Source organism: Tupaia chinensis, unplaced genomic scaffold (genome assembly GCF_000334495.1).
Source record: "Tupaia chinensis unplaced genomic scaffold, TupChi_1.0 Scaffold000477_1, whole genome shotgun sequence".
NCBI lineage: Eukaryota > Metazoa > Chordata > Mammalia > Scandentia > Tupaiidae > Tupaia > Tupaia belangeri.
Window position 1 is genome coordinate 588198 of NW_006159986.1, and position 12074 is coordinate 600271.

The 12074-nt window shown below is 41.3% G+C and overlaps 1 protein-coding gene across 3 annotated transcripts in view; it reads right to left on the reverse strand.

Annotated features, from left to right (window-relative positions):
• FBXL20 (F-box and leucine rich repeat protein 20) overlaps positions 1 to 12074 on the reverse strand; it is a 66174-nt gene that overhangs the window by 35759 nt on the left and 18341 nt on the right. For 2 of the 3 annotated variants that reach the window (XM_014590694.1, XM_006155882.1), the window contains exons 3-5: positions 8061 to 8135; positions 5667 to 5761; positions 3656 to 3724 (exon numbers count right to left, since the gene is read on the reverse strand). In XM_014590694.1, the coding sequence (XP_014446180.1) occupies positions 3656 to 3724; positions 5667 to 5761; positions 8061 to 8135 (239 nt within the window). The remainder of the gene's footprint in view (positions 1 to 3655; positions 3725 to 5666; positions 5762 to 8060; positions 8136 to 12074) is intronic. The other variant, XM_014590693.1, reaches the window with a different exon arrangement.

The window sequence follows — 12074 nt, forward strand, 5'->3', positions numbered from 1 at the left end:
CCATGTTTCTGTTGAACACCAGACATAAATAATACTACAACAACTCTGAATTCTATTTTTCTCCTGAGGAAATTTCACTATTTTGTTGCTGTTTGTTTAGAAATTGCCTAGCTCAAACTTTTCCCCACAACACGCAACAGTTGATGTTTGTGCTTGGTATCTTTCTCATTTATTTTTATTTTTATTTTTTAATTTGCCAGCAAGGCATGTGCATTTGCTGGACGAGGACAGAGAGGGAAAATGAGAAAGTATTCCCCATGGGGAATGTCAACGTCATAATCCCTTTTCCTCCATTTTTCCCTCAGTGAGATTTTAGGAATGCATGCGCACGCAATCACTGTGTTTTTTCAAGTCGCTGGGTCTGGGACTCAAACTGTAGTTAGCCATATGGGATCCAGTCACTTTTTTGGGGGGCGGGGGGGAGAGGATTTTGCTATAGGGCATGTGTGTTCGCCAGAAAGAGACAGAGAGACAGAAAGCGAGAAATCACCCCCTGGGGGGATGGCCAAGCCGCAATCCCTTCTCCTCTATTCTCTTCTTGGGTTCTTGAGCATGTACGCGCATGTGCTGGTGTGAGTTTAAGTCACCGAGTCCGGGACTTGAACCATGGTTGACTACATGGGAGTCCAGCGACATAGCCATTACACCAACTGTTGGTCCTGGGATCCAGTCACTTTAACCATCACACCACTGGCTGGTCAATTTTCAAAAAAAATTTTAAGCCTTGCTTCCTAGGAGTCAACCATAAGTCTTTACAGTACAGTGGTCAGCCTAAGTAAGACTTCTATTCTTTCCTAATGATTCTGTATATGGGCTGGAGAAGACAAAGTTCAAGTTCTTTTCAATTCTGCTCTGGCTTTTACTTCATTGCCAGGCTTTTTTTTTTTTTTTTTTTTAATGTTTCTTCTGTGCATGTATACAAGTTCTGTTGGCCATAAGCATGTGGTTAGCTTGTGCCCATTATCTTTGCCCCTCATGGGCATAGTCTCTAGTCAACACAGGACATGTGGTTCATAAAGCACCCCATGCTGACTCATTCTCCTAGAACTTATTAAATCCTGGGCTTCTCTGGTCCACAACCTCAGGCTAACAGAGCCAATGGGCTTCTCCTTACAGTCGCTTTAACTGACAATGGTCCAAATCAACTGAGCCTGCTCTGGCAGCGGCACCAAAGCTGATGGTTTTCACAGTCTGCCCTGCTCTGATGACTGCTCAAAGCTCTGGGAGATTGGAATAGTTCCAGGCCAGACACGTGTGTATGTGTACATGTTCAAGATCCCAAGAGGAGAATGGAGAAGGGACCATTAAGCCACCAGGTCTGGGACTTGAACCACAGTCAACTATGTGGGAGTCCAGCAATGTAACCATTATGCCATCTGCTGACCCCAGTTTTGTCCACTTTTATAGCTGCTTTTTGTGAGAGGATTTGCTGTCATCTTCATTCCAATGTGCAAAAATTTCCCACTGACTGCTGTTCTTTTAAGCCACTAAAAGTTTTGGGGTGCTCATAGATAGTTGAAACATAATGTATATTACTTTTTAAAAAAAGAATTATTTTTTATTTAATTTTGTTCATTGTCATTATTTTATATTTTTAATTTTTTTGAAGTTGACCAGAGAGATACAGTGAGAGAGAAGGAAAATGAGAAACTAAGGTGCCAGGTCCAGGACTCGAATTGCTGTCAGTCATGTGGGAGTCCAGCTGCCTTAACCACCACGTCACCTGCTAGCCCCTGTATATTCTTTTAAAATTAGCTTTATTTGAGATACATACATATATATATGTATGTGTGTGTGTGTGTGTGTGTGTGTATGTATTTGAGAGGTTTTGGCTATAGGGTGTGTGCACTCACCAGAAAGACAGAGAGACAGAGACACAGAAAGCGAGAAATACCCCCCCGGGGGGGATGGCCATGCCGTAATCTCTTCTCCTCCATTCACCTCTCAGGATCTTGGACACGTGCACACACACACATGCCTGACGTGAGTTTAGCCACCGGGTCTGCAACTCGAATTGTGGTTGACTAAATGGGAGTCCAGTGACATAGCCATTATGTTAACAGCTGGTCCCTATTTGAGATATATTTCGTTTTATTTATTTTTTTATTATTTTATTCAATTTCATTTATTCATTCCTTCATTTATTTTCATTTGACCAGAGAGACACACACACACACACACACAGAGAGAGAGAGAGAGAGAGGAAAGTGAGAAAGCAAGCCACCAGGTCTGGGACTCGAACCATGGTTGGCCATGTGCGAGTGTCCAGTGTCTTCACCACCACGCCACTTGCTGGTCCCTGAGATATACTTTAAATACACTAAAATGTACTCATTTTAAGTGTACAATTCAGTAAGTTTTCTTAAAGAATTATTTTATTTAACTTTTTAGTTACTGATTGATTTATACATAAATAATTTGACCAGAGAGGGTCAGAGTGTGTGAGGGGAAGAGAGAGAGACAGGGAGGGAAGGAAAGTGAGAAAGCAAGTTGCCAGGACTGGGACTTGGACTATGGTCAGCCATGTCAGAGTCCAGTGCCCTTAACCACCATGCCACCTGCTGGCCCCTCAGTAAGTTTTTTTTGGAGAGGTTTTTGCTATAGGGCGTGTGCACTCGCCAGACAGACAGAGACAGAGAGACAGAAAGCGAGAAATCACCCCCGAGGGGGATGGCCATGCCGCAATCCCTTCTCCTCCATTCTCCTCTTGGGATCCTGGGCACGCATGCACATGTGTCTGGAGTGAGGTTTAAGCCACCTGGTCTGGGACTCGAACCACAGGACTACATGGGAGTCCAGCGACATAGCCATTACGTTAACTGCTGGTCCCAACCCCTCAGTAAGTTTTGAAAAGCATTTATCCCAGTATAACTATCATTCCACTCAAAAAGCTGTACTTGTGCTAAGCAACACCTTAGCTGCATTTTGCAAATTTCATAGAATATTTCCATAAACCTCCCAACTTTCCCCATGCTGTATGCCTCTGCAGTCAGTCTCCCCTCTTCCTTCTGTCTCAGTCTACCACTCATCCGCTTTCTTATCACTACAGTTTTCTTGTTATAGATTTCCAGATAAATGGAATTATACACTATTCTTCTCTAACTGGCCTCTGGCATATAGCATAATGTTTTTGAGATTCACTTATATTTTTACAGATCTTACTCTGGTTTTTCCCGTACTCAATATCATATTACATGAACCGATACTGAGCCATATGGTTTCCAGCACTGAAGTTCAGCATGCTTCCCCTGTGTAGCCAAGGCTTCCCTCAGATATTTAAAGATTAAGGGCTGGGACCATAGATGATGTAATGGCTACATCACTGGACTCCCACGTAGTCAACCACAGTTAAGAGTTCCAGACCTAGCAGCTTAAAACTCAAGCCAGGTGCATGTGTGTGCCTAAAATCCCAAGAGGAGAACAGAGGAGAAGGGACTGCACCATGGCCATTCCCCTGGGGGCGAAAGGTAGGATTCCAAAATAAGTTTCTTATTCTGTTTCTACTTTCGTGTTTTGCTCTACTTTTAAAGTATCTTTCCTCTGCAAAACCAAGATGAAATTTGCTAAATGTATATACAGGTCTGCATTTAAAACTAGTATAGGCCAGATATAAGGGGCTATGACTTACCCTTCTCTAAAATAATACAATACTTACGCATCTGTAGTCTTTGTACAGCCATTTAAATTCAGTACTTCAATGTTCCTACAGTTCTGTGCAAAAGTCCTTAATAGGAAAAAGCAAAGTAAAAGGTTTCAAAAGAAATGGGCAAAAGTCTAGGTAAAAAAATTATATTATTATTAGTAATACTGGTTGCTGGTACCTAAGATAATGTAATGTGATATAATAAAAAATATATATTTGTGGGACCAGCAGTAATGGCTATGTTGCTGAACTCCCATGTAATTGACCGTGGTTTGAGTCCCAGACCCGGTGGCTTAAACTCACGCTGGGCACGGGTGTGTGCGTGCCCAGGATCCCGAGAGGAGAATGGAGGAGAAGGGATTGCGGCATGGCCATTCCCCTTGGGGGGTGATTTCTCGCTTTCCATCTCTCTGTCTCTCTGTCTTTCTGGTGAGCGTGCATGCCCTATAGCAAAAACCTCTCCAAAAAAATTGGTCTTCGTCCCAAGTTCCTGGCAAAAAGTTCCTAAAACTCTTGTAATTTTCTGGTAAACAGGAGTACCTTTTGTGATAATATTTGGTCTTCAGTCATGCTTATGTAATGAAAGCTCTATAAAACTCCCTAAATGATGGAGATCAGAAAGCCTCTAGACCTTGCCCTATTTACTTCTTAACCTTGCTGTTCCATTTACATCCTCTATAATATTCTTAATAATAATCTATTAATAGTAAATTTAACGGTTTCCTGAGTTCTGTGAGCCATTTTAGCAAATTCTCGAACCTGAATAGGGGATTATAGTAAACTCTGATTTACAGTCCTCTGATTGGAAGTACAATGCAATATGGAGTATGCAACCAGCATTTGAAGAAGGGCAGTCTCACAGAACCAAGAAGGGGCAGTCCTATAGGAATAAGCCCTTAGCTGTGAGGTCTGAGCTAACTCTGGGTAGTTAATCTCAGAACTGAAATGAATTGTAGGACATCCAACTGGTGTCAAGAGAATCAGAAAACTGGTTGTTGAGTGGGGGGAAAAAAAACCCCATATATTTGGTGTTCAGGAGTGTTGTGGATAAGAATAGTTCAGTAGTACTAAGTAGTTCACAATGATAAAAGAAGTTTCAACCATAAATTTCTAAACTATAAACTCTTTTTTTTGAAAGATTTATTTAATTTTATTTATTGTTATCATTATCATTATTATTACTATTATTATTTAATCTGCTGTAAGGGCACTTGCACTCACCAGAGACCAAGAGAGAGAGAGAGAGAAAGCAAGACATAGGTTCAGGACTGGAACTACAGTCAGCCATGTGGGAGTCTAGCACCTTGACCACCATGCCAACTGCTCATCCCTAAACCATAAACTCTTAAACACTGATCTCTGTGTCAAAGTTAAAATTATCCTTTGAGTAAACAAAAGTTTAAAACAACAACAAACCCTCAAGGCTCCAAAGGAAGTATTTTTGATAGGAAATCTGGCTTTTTGGGGGGATAAATACTTGTTCTTGCTTATTCCTAGAACCATATGCCCTACTATAGGATATTTTTTGTGTTATATGTAATGTATAAACAATTCCACTTTTTTCAAATAATCTTATTTAATTATTTATTTAATTTGACCAGAGAGAGACAGAGTGAGAGAGAGAAAGGGAGAAAGCAAGCTGTCAGGTCCAGAACTTGAACTACAGTTGGGCATGTGGGATTCCAGCACCCTTAATCACCACGCCACCTGCCAGCCCCTACAATTCCATCTTTTAAAAAAAATATTTATTTATTTATTTAATTCCATTTGTTGTTGTTATTACTATTTTTTAACTTGACCAGAGAGAGAAAGAATGGCAAAGTGAGAAAGCAAGCCACCAGGTACAGGACTCGAACCATGGTTGGCCATGTGGGAACTGAACGCCTCTAACCACCACGCCAACTGCCGGCCCCTACAGTTCCATTTTTAATAGCTAAGGAATTTAAAAACTATTTTAGCCTTGTATAGGTGAGATGGCACTACTCTTTACTTCAAGAAGATTAATCAACAATTATGTTTTTACCTTAATGCATTGTCTCCTACTCCAAGACACCCACGAAGACTTAATTTTCGTAAAAATCCCCCACATCGTTTTGAAATATTCTCCACTACTCGGCCCTGTAAAACCAGACAGGTAAACAAAAAGATAACCAACGTTATTGCTCTGGAAAAGAAAACCACCTAGTTTTTAACAATTTACAAAGAGAAAAATCTTCTATTTGTTTTAAAGAACTAATTGATTTAATAAGAAAATTTCAAGTAACTTACTCTGAGTAAGCTTTTTTGATTAACTCTGCTACTTCAAACATGCCTGAACTCTATGGTCTTATTGTGTTCAACTTGTAGGCTATTCTATATTGAGGAAATGGTGTTCTACAGTTAGTTCTCTATGGCACTGTATTCACGAATATCACCCATCTGGGTTAAGCCACAGTAATGGGAGGAAAACAACTATCTGTTTTTACTTTTGTAACCTTTCCAAAGTGTTCACTGTAGTCCTGTGCATGTACCAGGGATACAACAAACACTTAACGAAAGCTTGTTAAAAGATTTTTGTGGGTTGTGTTGTTTTAAACATTTATATCAACTGAGGACTGTGAAAAACAAAAATCAGTTTTGTGTTTTTCTTTTTTTAAAAGTGTGCCAGAGGGCATATACACTCACTAGGGAGAGACAGACAGAGAAAGTGAGAAATCACCCCTTATAAGGAATGGTTATGCCACAATCCCTTCCCTTCCATTTTTCCTTCCTTTCATGATTTTGGGAATGCACACGTATGTGCCCACCATGTTTTTCAACCATGGATCTAAGACTGGAACCACATAGGTGGCCATGTGGAATCCAGTGCTTTAACCACTACACTGTCAGCTGGTCTGCCAGCATCATTATAAAAGCACTTTCTGAAGATAATAGAGAGTTTAAGTGAGAGGTTGATTTTTTGGTTACTGTTACTACAGGATGCATGTGCTCATCAGAGAGACAAAGAGAGAGGGGGTTCAGAAGAGAAAGTCCCCCTGCCCCCTAGTGAAGAGTTGTCACATTGCAATCCTTTTTCCTCTCTCTCCCTCCTTCTGGGATTTTTGGGCATGCACCTAGCATGCTTCTTCTTCTTCTTTTTTTTTTTTTTTTGAGAGGTTTTCGCTATAGGGCGTGTGCGCTCGCCAGAGAGACAGAGACAGACATAGAGACAGAAAACGAGAAATCACCCCCCAGAGGGGATGGTCACGCCGCAATCCCTTCTCCTCTCGGGATCCTGGGCACGCATGCACATGCACCCAGCATGAGTTTTAAGCCACCGGGTCTGGGACCTGAACTGCGGTTGACAACGTGGGAGTCCAGCGACATAGCCATTACGCTAACTGCTGGTTCCCAACCTAGCATGCTTCTTAAACTGCTGGGTCCAAGGCTCAAACTACACACCAGGCCATGCTGGACGCTGCTGCCTTAGCCACCTAGCCATGGAGCCAACCCTAGGTAAGAAGTTTTCTAAAAACTTCTTTCATGGGCCCTCAAGTGAATTTATTTCTATTAGAACTAAAAAACAAAATCAAACAAATAAACAAACTCATTTAATACTTATAATACTAAGAGGAAGCTATTATTCCAATTTCCTGGGGAGAAAACTAAGTGCCATAGAGTTCAAATTCAGGTCTTCATGTGTGAGACAGACTATAATGTGGGGGAGAACTATGAAGGAAAAAATTTTTCCTTGGCAAAAACAATGTAATAAATGACTTTGCCTTTATTAGTTTTTTTATTCTCCATAAGAACTATCTATAGGCTCCCCAAGAACCAAAATGTGTACCTTAAGAAGAATGTACGTAAATACTTCTCAACAAGTTGTACCTCTTTGTTTTTCAGTGAACAAATATAAAATGATTTCATTCAAATGAGCAAACACAGGTTCACATTTCTACTGCAAAAACAAACCACTTTTTTTCTACTTTGCTATAGGGCCCATGTGCTCATCCGAAAGAGAAAGAGAAGTGAGGGGGAAGTGGTCATCACCCCAGGGGGATGACCATACCACAATCCCTTCTCCTCCATTCTCCTCTAAGGATTTTGGACATGCACACGTGTGCCTAGAATGTTTCTCAAGTTACTGGGTCCAGGACACAGGACTGGTAGCCATGTGGGATCCAACCACCTTAATCATGACACCAATGGCTGGTCCAAAACAAAAAACTTTTAGTCCTATTAATACTACATAATTTCAGTAAATATTTCAGTAAAATAATTCAGCTCATTCTTGAAAACTGAGGAAATTCTTGGGAACTTTGGAAGATTCCATGAAGTTCAGATGCACTGAAAATAATAGTTTTTCTTTCCACAGAAAATGAGATTTGTATGTCTGGGGCTAATATATTCTATGCTGTAATTACTAAGAGAAAAGGGGCCACACACCACATTATAATACCTCAATATCCCTCTGGAAATCAAATAGGTCTATTCGCTGCCAGTTACTGCCATCCAGAGCCAGAACATTCCAAGCCTATTTTGAAGAAAAAGAAACAGAATGAACACAAAACAAAATGAGGGGGAAATGCCAGCGATATTCAAATTTAATTCAACCAACTAATGATTAAAATGGACCAAAAAATTTCTCAGCTACTGCTAACCCCCAAATCATACACATTTTTGATCCAGACTTGATTCTCTAATTAGATCTTCTCATAAATTAGTAGGTACAAACATTATTAGCAACTACAAAATATCTTAAATTAGGGAAGCTAGAGAAAGGACAGGCTGTGATAAGTATCACAGTCAAAAGATTTTTCTAATTGGAAGATGCTAGTTTGTAATCCCAAAACGAGAGAGAAGCCCTTACACAATGAGAGAGAATCTCACTGTGTTGCAATCCTCCTGCTATGATCTTCTAAGCAGCTAGGGGCCACAGCACTTCCTACCAAGAGTGACTCTTTCAGATAGGGTCTCGCTCTGTTATTCTAGACAGTGTTGAATTCCTGCCTCAACCTCCCTGAGTGGCTGGGATTACGGGCACAAACAACCATGTTCTGCCTGTGGATTGGACAGAAAATTGAACCCTGGCTTCCCATGTGGCCTCACCCTATGGAATACAGTCTTAGAACTGCATGCTACCAGGACCAGCAGATGGTTCAGTGGTTACGTTGCTGGATTCCCATGTAGTCGACCGCGGATTGAGTCTCGGATCTGGTGGCTTGAAACTCAGGCCAGGTGCACTGCTTGCGTGCCCAAAATCCCGACAGGAAAATGGAGAAGGGACTGCGGTGTGGCCATCCCCACTGGGGGGTGATTTCTCGCTTTCTGTTTCTTTGTCTCTCTGTCTTTCTAGCAGGCGCATGTGCCCTATAGCAAAAATCTCTAAAAAAAAGAAAAGAATTGCATGCTACCATGGCCTGGGTAATTGTCATTTTAATTTTTTTTTTTTTTTTAAAGATTTTTTTTGCCACGGGGTGCATGCACCCATTGGAGAGAGACACAGAGAGATACAGAAAGGAAAGTGAGAAATCACCCTTGGGATTTTACACACATGTGCATGCATCCAGTGTGTTTTCCAAGCCACTAGGTCTGAGACTCATACTGCAGAGTCAGCCAAGCAGAATCCAGTGCTTTAATCTCCATGCTACCTGCTGCCTGTCCCCCTTAATATTGATTTTTTTTTTAAAATTTTGGTAGAGGGTATGTGTGCTCACTAGAGAAAGACAGAGAAAGTAAGGCAAAGTAAAAAAAAAAAAGCACATCTCATTGGAATGGTCATGCTGTAATCTCTTCTCCATTTCTCCTTTTGAGATTTTGAGAATGCACACAGGTACATGCACCTGGCTTTTTTTTTTTTTTTTTAGGTTTTTGCCATAGGACGTATGCACTCATTGGAGAGAGACAGTGTGAGGGAAAGTGAGCAATCAACCCCCGAAGGGGAACGGCCATGCCACAATCCCTTCTGCTCCATTCTGCTTCTGGCATTTTGGGCATGCACGCACATATGCCCTCCCCCATATCATTTTCAAACCACAGGATCCAAGACTTGAACCATGACTGGCCATGTGGGTGTCTAGCACCTTAATCACCATGTTACTTGCTGGCCCCTACCATGTTTAAGCCTCTGGGTCCAGGAATTAAAATGTGCAGTCGGCCATGTGGGATCTAGCCACCTTAACCACCATGCCCTGGCTGGCCCTGAATTTTATTTTTTAATTACTGAATACTTATAGCCATGTCTCTAAAATTTTAAAGAAAGAAACCTGGGGGTTGGCCCCCCTTGGCCTAAAGGATTAGGCAGCCAGATTCCATATGGCTGACTACATGGTTCAAATTCCAACCCTGGTAGTTTGAAAAACACACTGGGCATGTGTGTATGTGTGCCCCAAATCCCAACAGGATGGAGACATGGAAGAGAAGGTATGGTGGCATGACCATGCCCCATGTGGGGGTGCTTCCTTCCTTTCCCCTTCTCTCTCTCTCTCCCTGGCAAGTGCACACACCCTCTGACAATGAAGAAAAAGAAAGGAAGGAAGGAATTTCTGGATATACTTAAAAGCTCCAGGGTAACTGTCACAAAATCAGCAAGAAAGATATCACAGATATGAGGATAAACAAGTGGTTATCATGTTAGAAATGTCTGAGGTTTTCTTAGATGTTCAATACTACCTTTCTCTTGGGACCAGCAGTTAGCGTGATGGCTATGTTGCTGGACTCCCATGTAGCCAACAGCGGTTCGTGTCCCAGACCCGCTGGCTTAAAACTCACGCCAGGCGTGTGTGCGTGCGTGCCCAGGATCCCAAGAGGAGAACGAAGGAGAAGGGACTGCGGCGTGGCCATCCCCCCTGGGGGGGGTGATTTCTCACTTTCTATATATATATATATATATTACCTTTCTCTTTGTAGCTTTGTAATTTTCTAACAGTTTTTTTTTTTAAATGACTAGTTATGGAAGGCAGCAAATAAAACTTCGTCTTGTGTTTTCTTTTTAAGTTCTGTAGGAGAGCGTATGTACTAGTCAGAGACAGGGAGAGGAAAAAAGCACCTCTCAGTCGGGTGTGGTCACACCACACCCTTTTTCCTCCATTTTGCCATTCTTCTGGGATTTGAGGAATGCAGGCACCTGTGTCTGGTGTGTTTGTCAAGCCACCGGGTCTGGGATTTGAGCCATGTAGTTGTTCCTATGGGATTTGGCTTCCTTAACCACTAGGCCAGAGGTGTCCCCAGATAAAACTTTAAAAGATCACTTTTTTTTCCCCTTTCAAATTGTCTGAGGTCGCCTGCATGTACAGAAAGAAAAAGGGATAGGAAGAAAGCACTCTCTAGTGGGGCATGGTTGCACTGCAATCCCTTCTCTATTTCTTCATCCTTTCCAGATTTTAGGTGTGTACATACATGCCCAGGGGTGTTTTTAAAGCTGGCTGGTCTGGGATTTGAACCATAGTCAGGTATGTGGGATTCAGATTCTCCAACCACCAGGCTCCAAGCTCAGCCCTAAAGGTCATATTTAATAGTTTTCAGTTAAATATACCTCTGATTTGATACTCTATTTCTCATTTCTTTATACTGGTTTCTCTAGCAAGCAGAAAACATGCAGAGCTCAGATGAAATTAAAGAATGACAGCTTCTTCTGTAAGTTTGCATTTAAAAGAAAAAACAACAACAAAAAACTTTGGGCTACCAGTGGTATGGTGGTTGGGGCAGCTGGATTACACATGGCCTACTGAATGGCTCGAGTCCCAGACCTGGCGACTGGAGAAACACGTGTGCATGCAGGGCCAAAATAACCAGAGAATGGAGGAAAAGGGATTTTGGTGTGGTCACCCCACCTCTGGGGGCTTTCTCACTCTCTCTCTTTCTGTCTCTCTCCAGCAAGCATGCTACCCTGTGGCAAATTAAAACAACACACACACACACACACACACACACACACACACACACACAAACTTCAAGAACAGAAAACAACAGGGTAACTACTGATGTACCAAATATCTAGATATAATAGAAGTCAGTACTATGCCTTCCTTTCTTTAAAGTTAACACATATTAAGGAAGAGGAAGCAGGAAATAAAAATAACAATTAAAACTCACGCAAATAAACATTCCTTAGGCAAGACTCTGTAACTCAACAGGTTTAGACAGTGGTGTGGGCATTTTGTTTTTCAATGATGACCTCAGCTTCACTTGGCGACACAGAAGAAAATCCACTTGCTTAAAAGTATTGATATAATAGCCACATAGACAGAGACCACACAAGTACCAGGGATAGAAATGTAACAAAAGAAATCACATAAATACTAGTAGTCATTTCCAAAATATATGGTACACAGATTTGTATGGCTTTTGGGATGTAGAAATTATTTAAAAGTTAGCAAGATAAGACGTATATTTTTTCCAGAATTTAACATTATTATTGTTATATTTTTTAACTTTTTAATATATTTTCTAATTTCAAGAAAAGCAGTTTTAG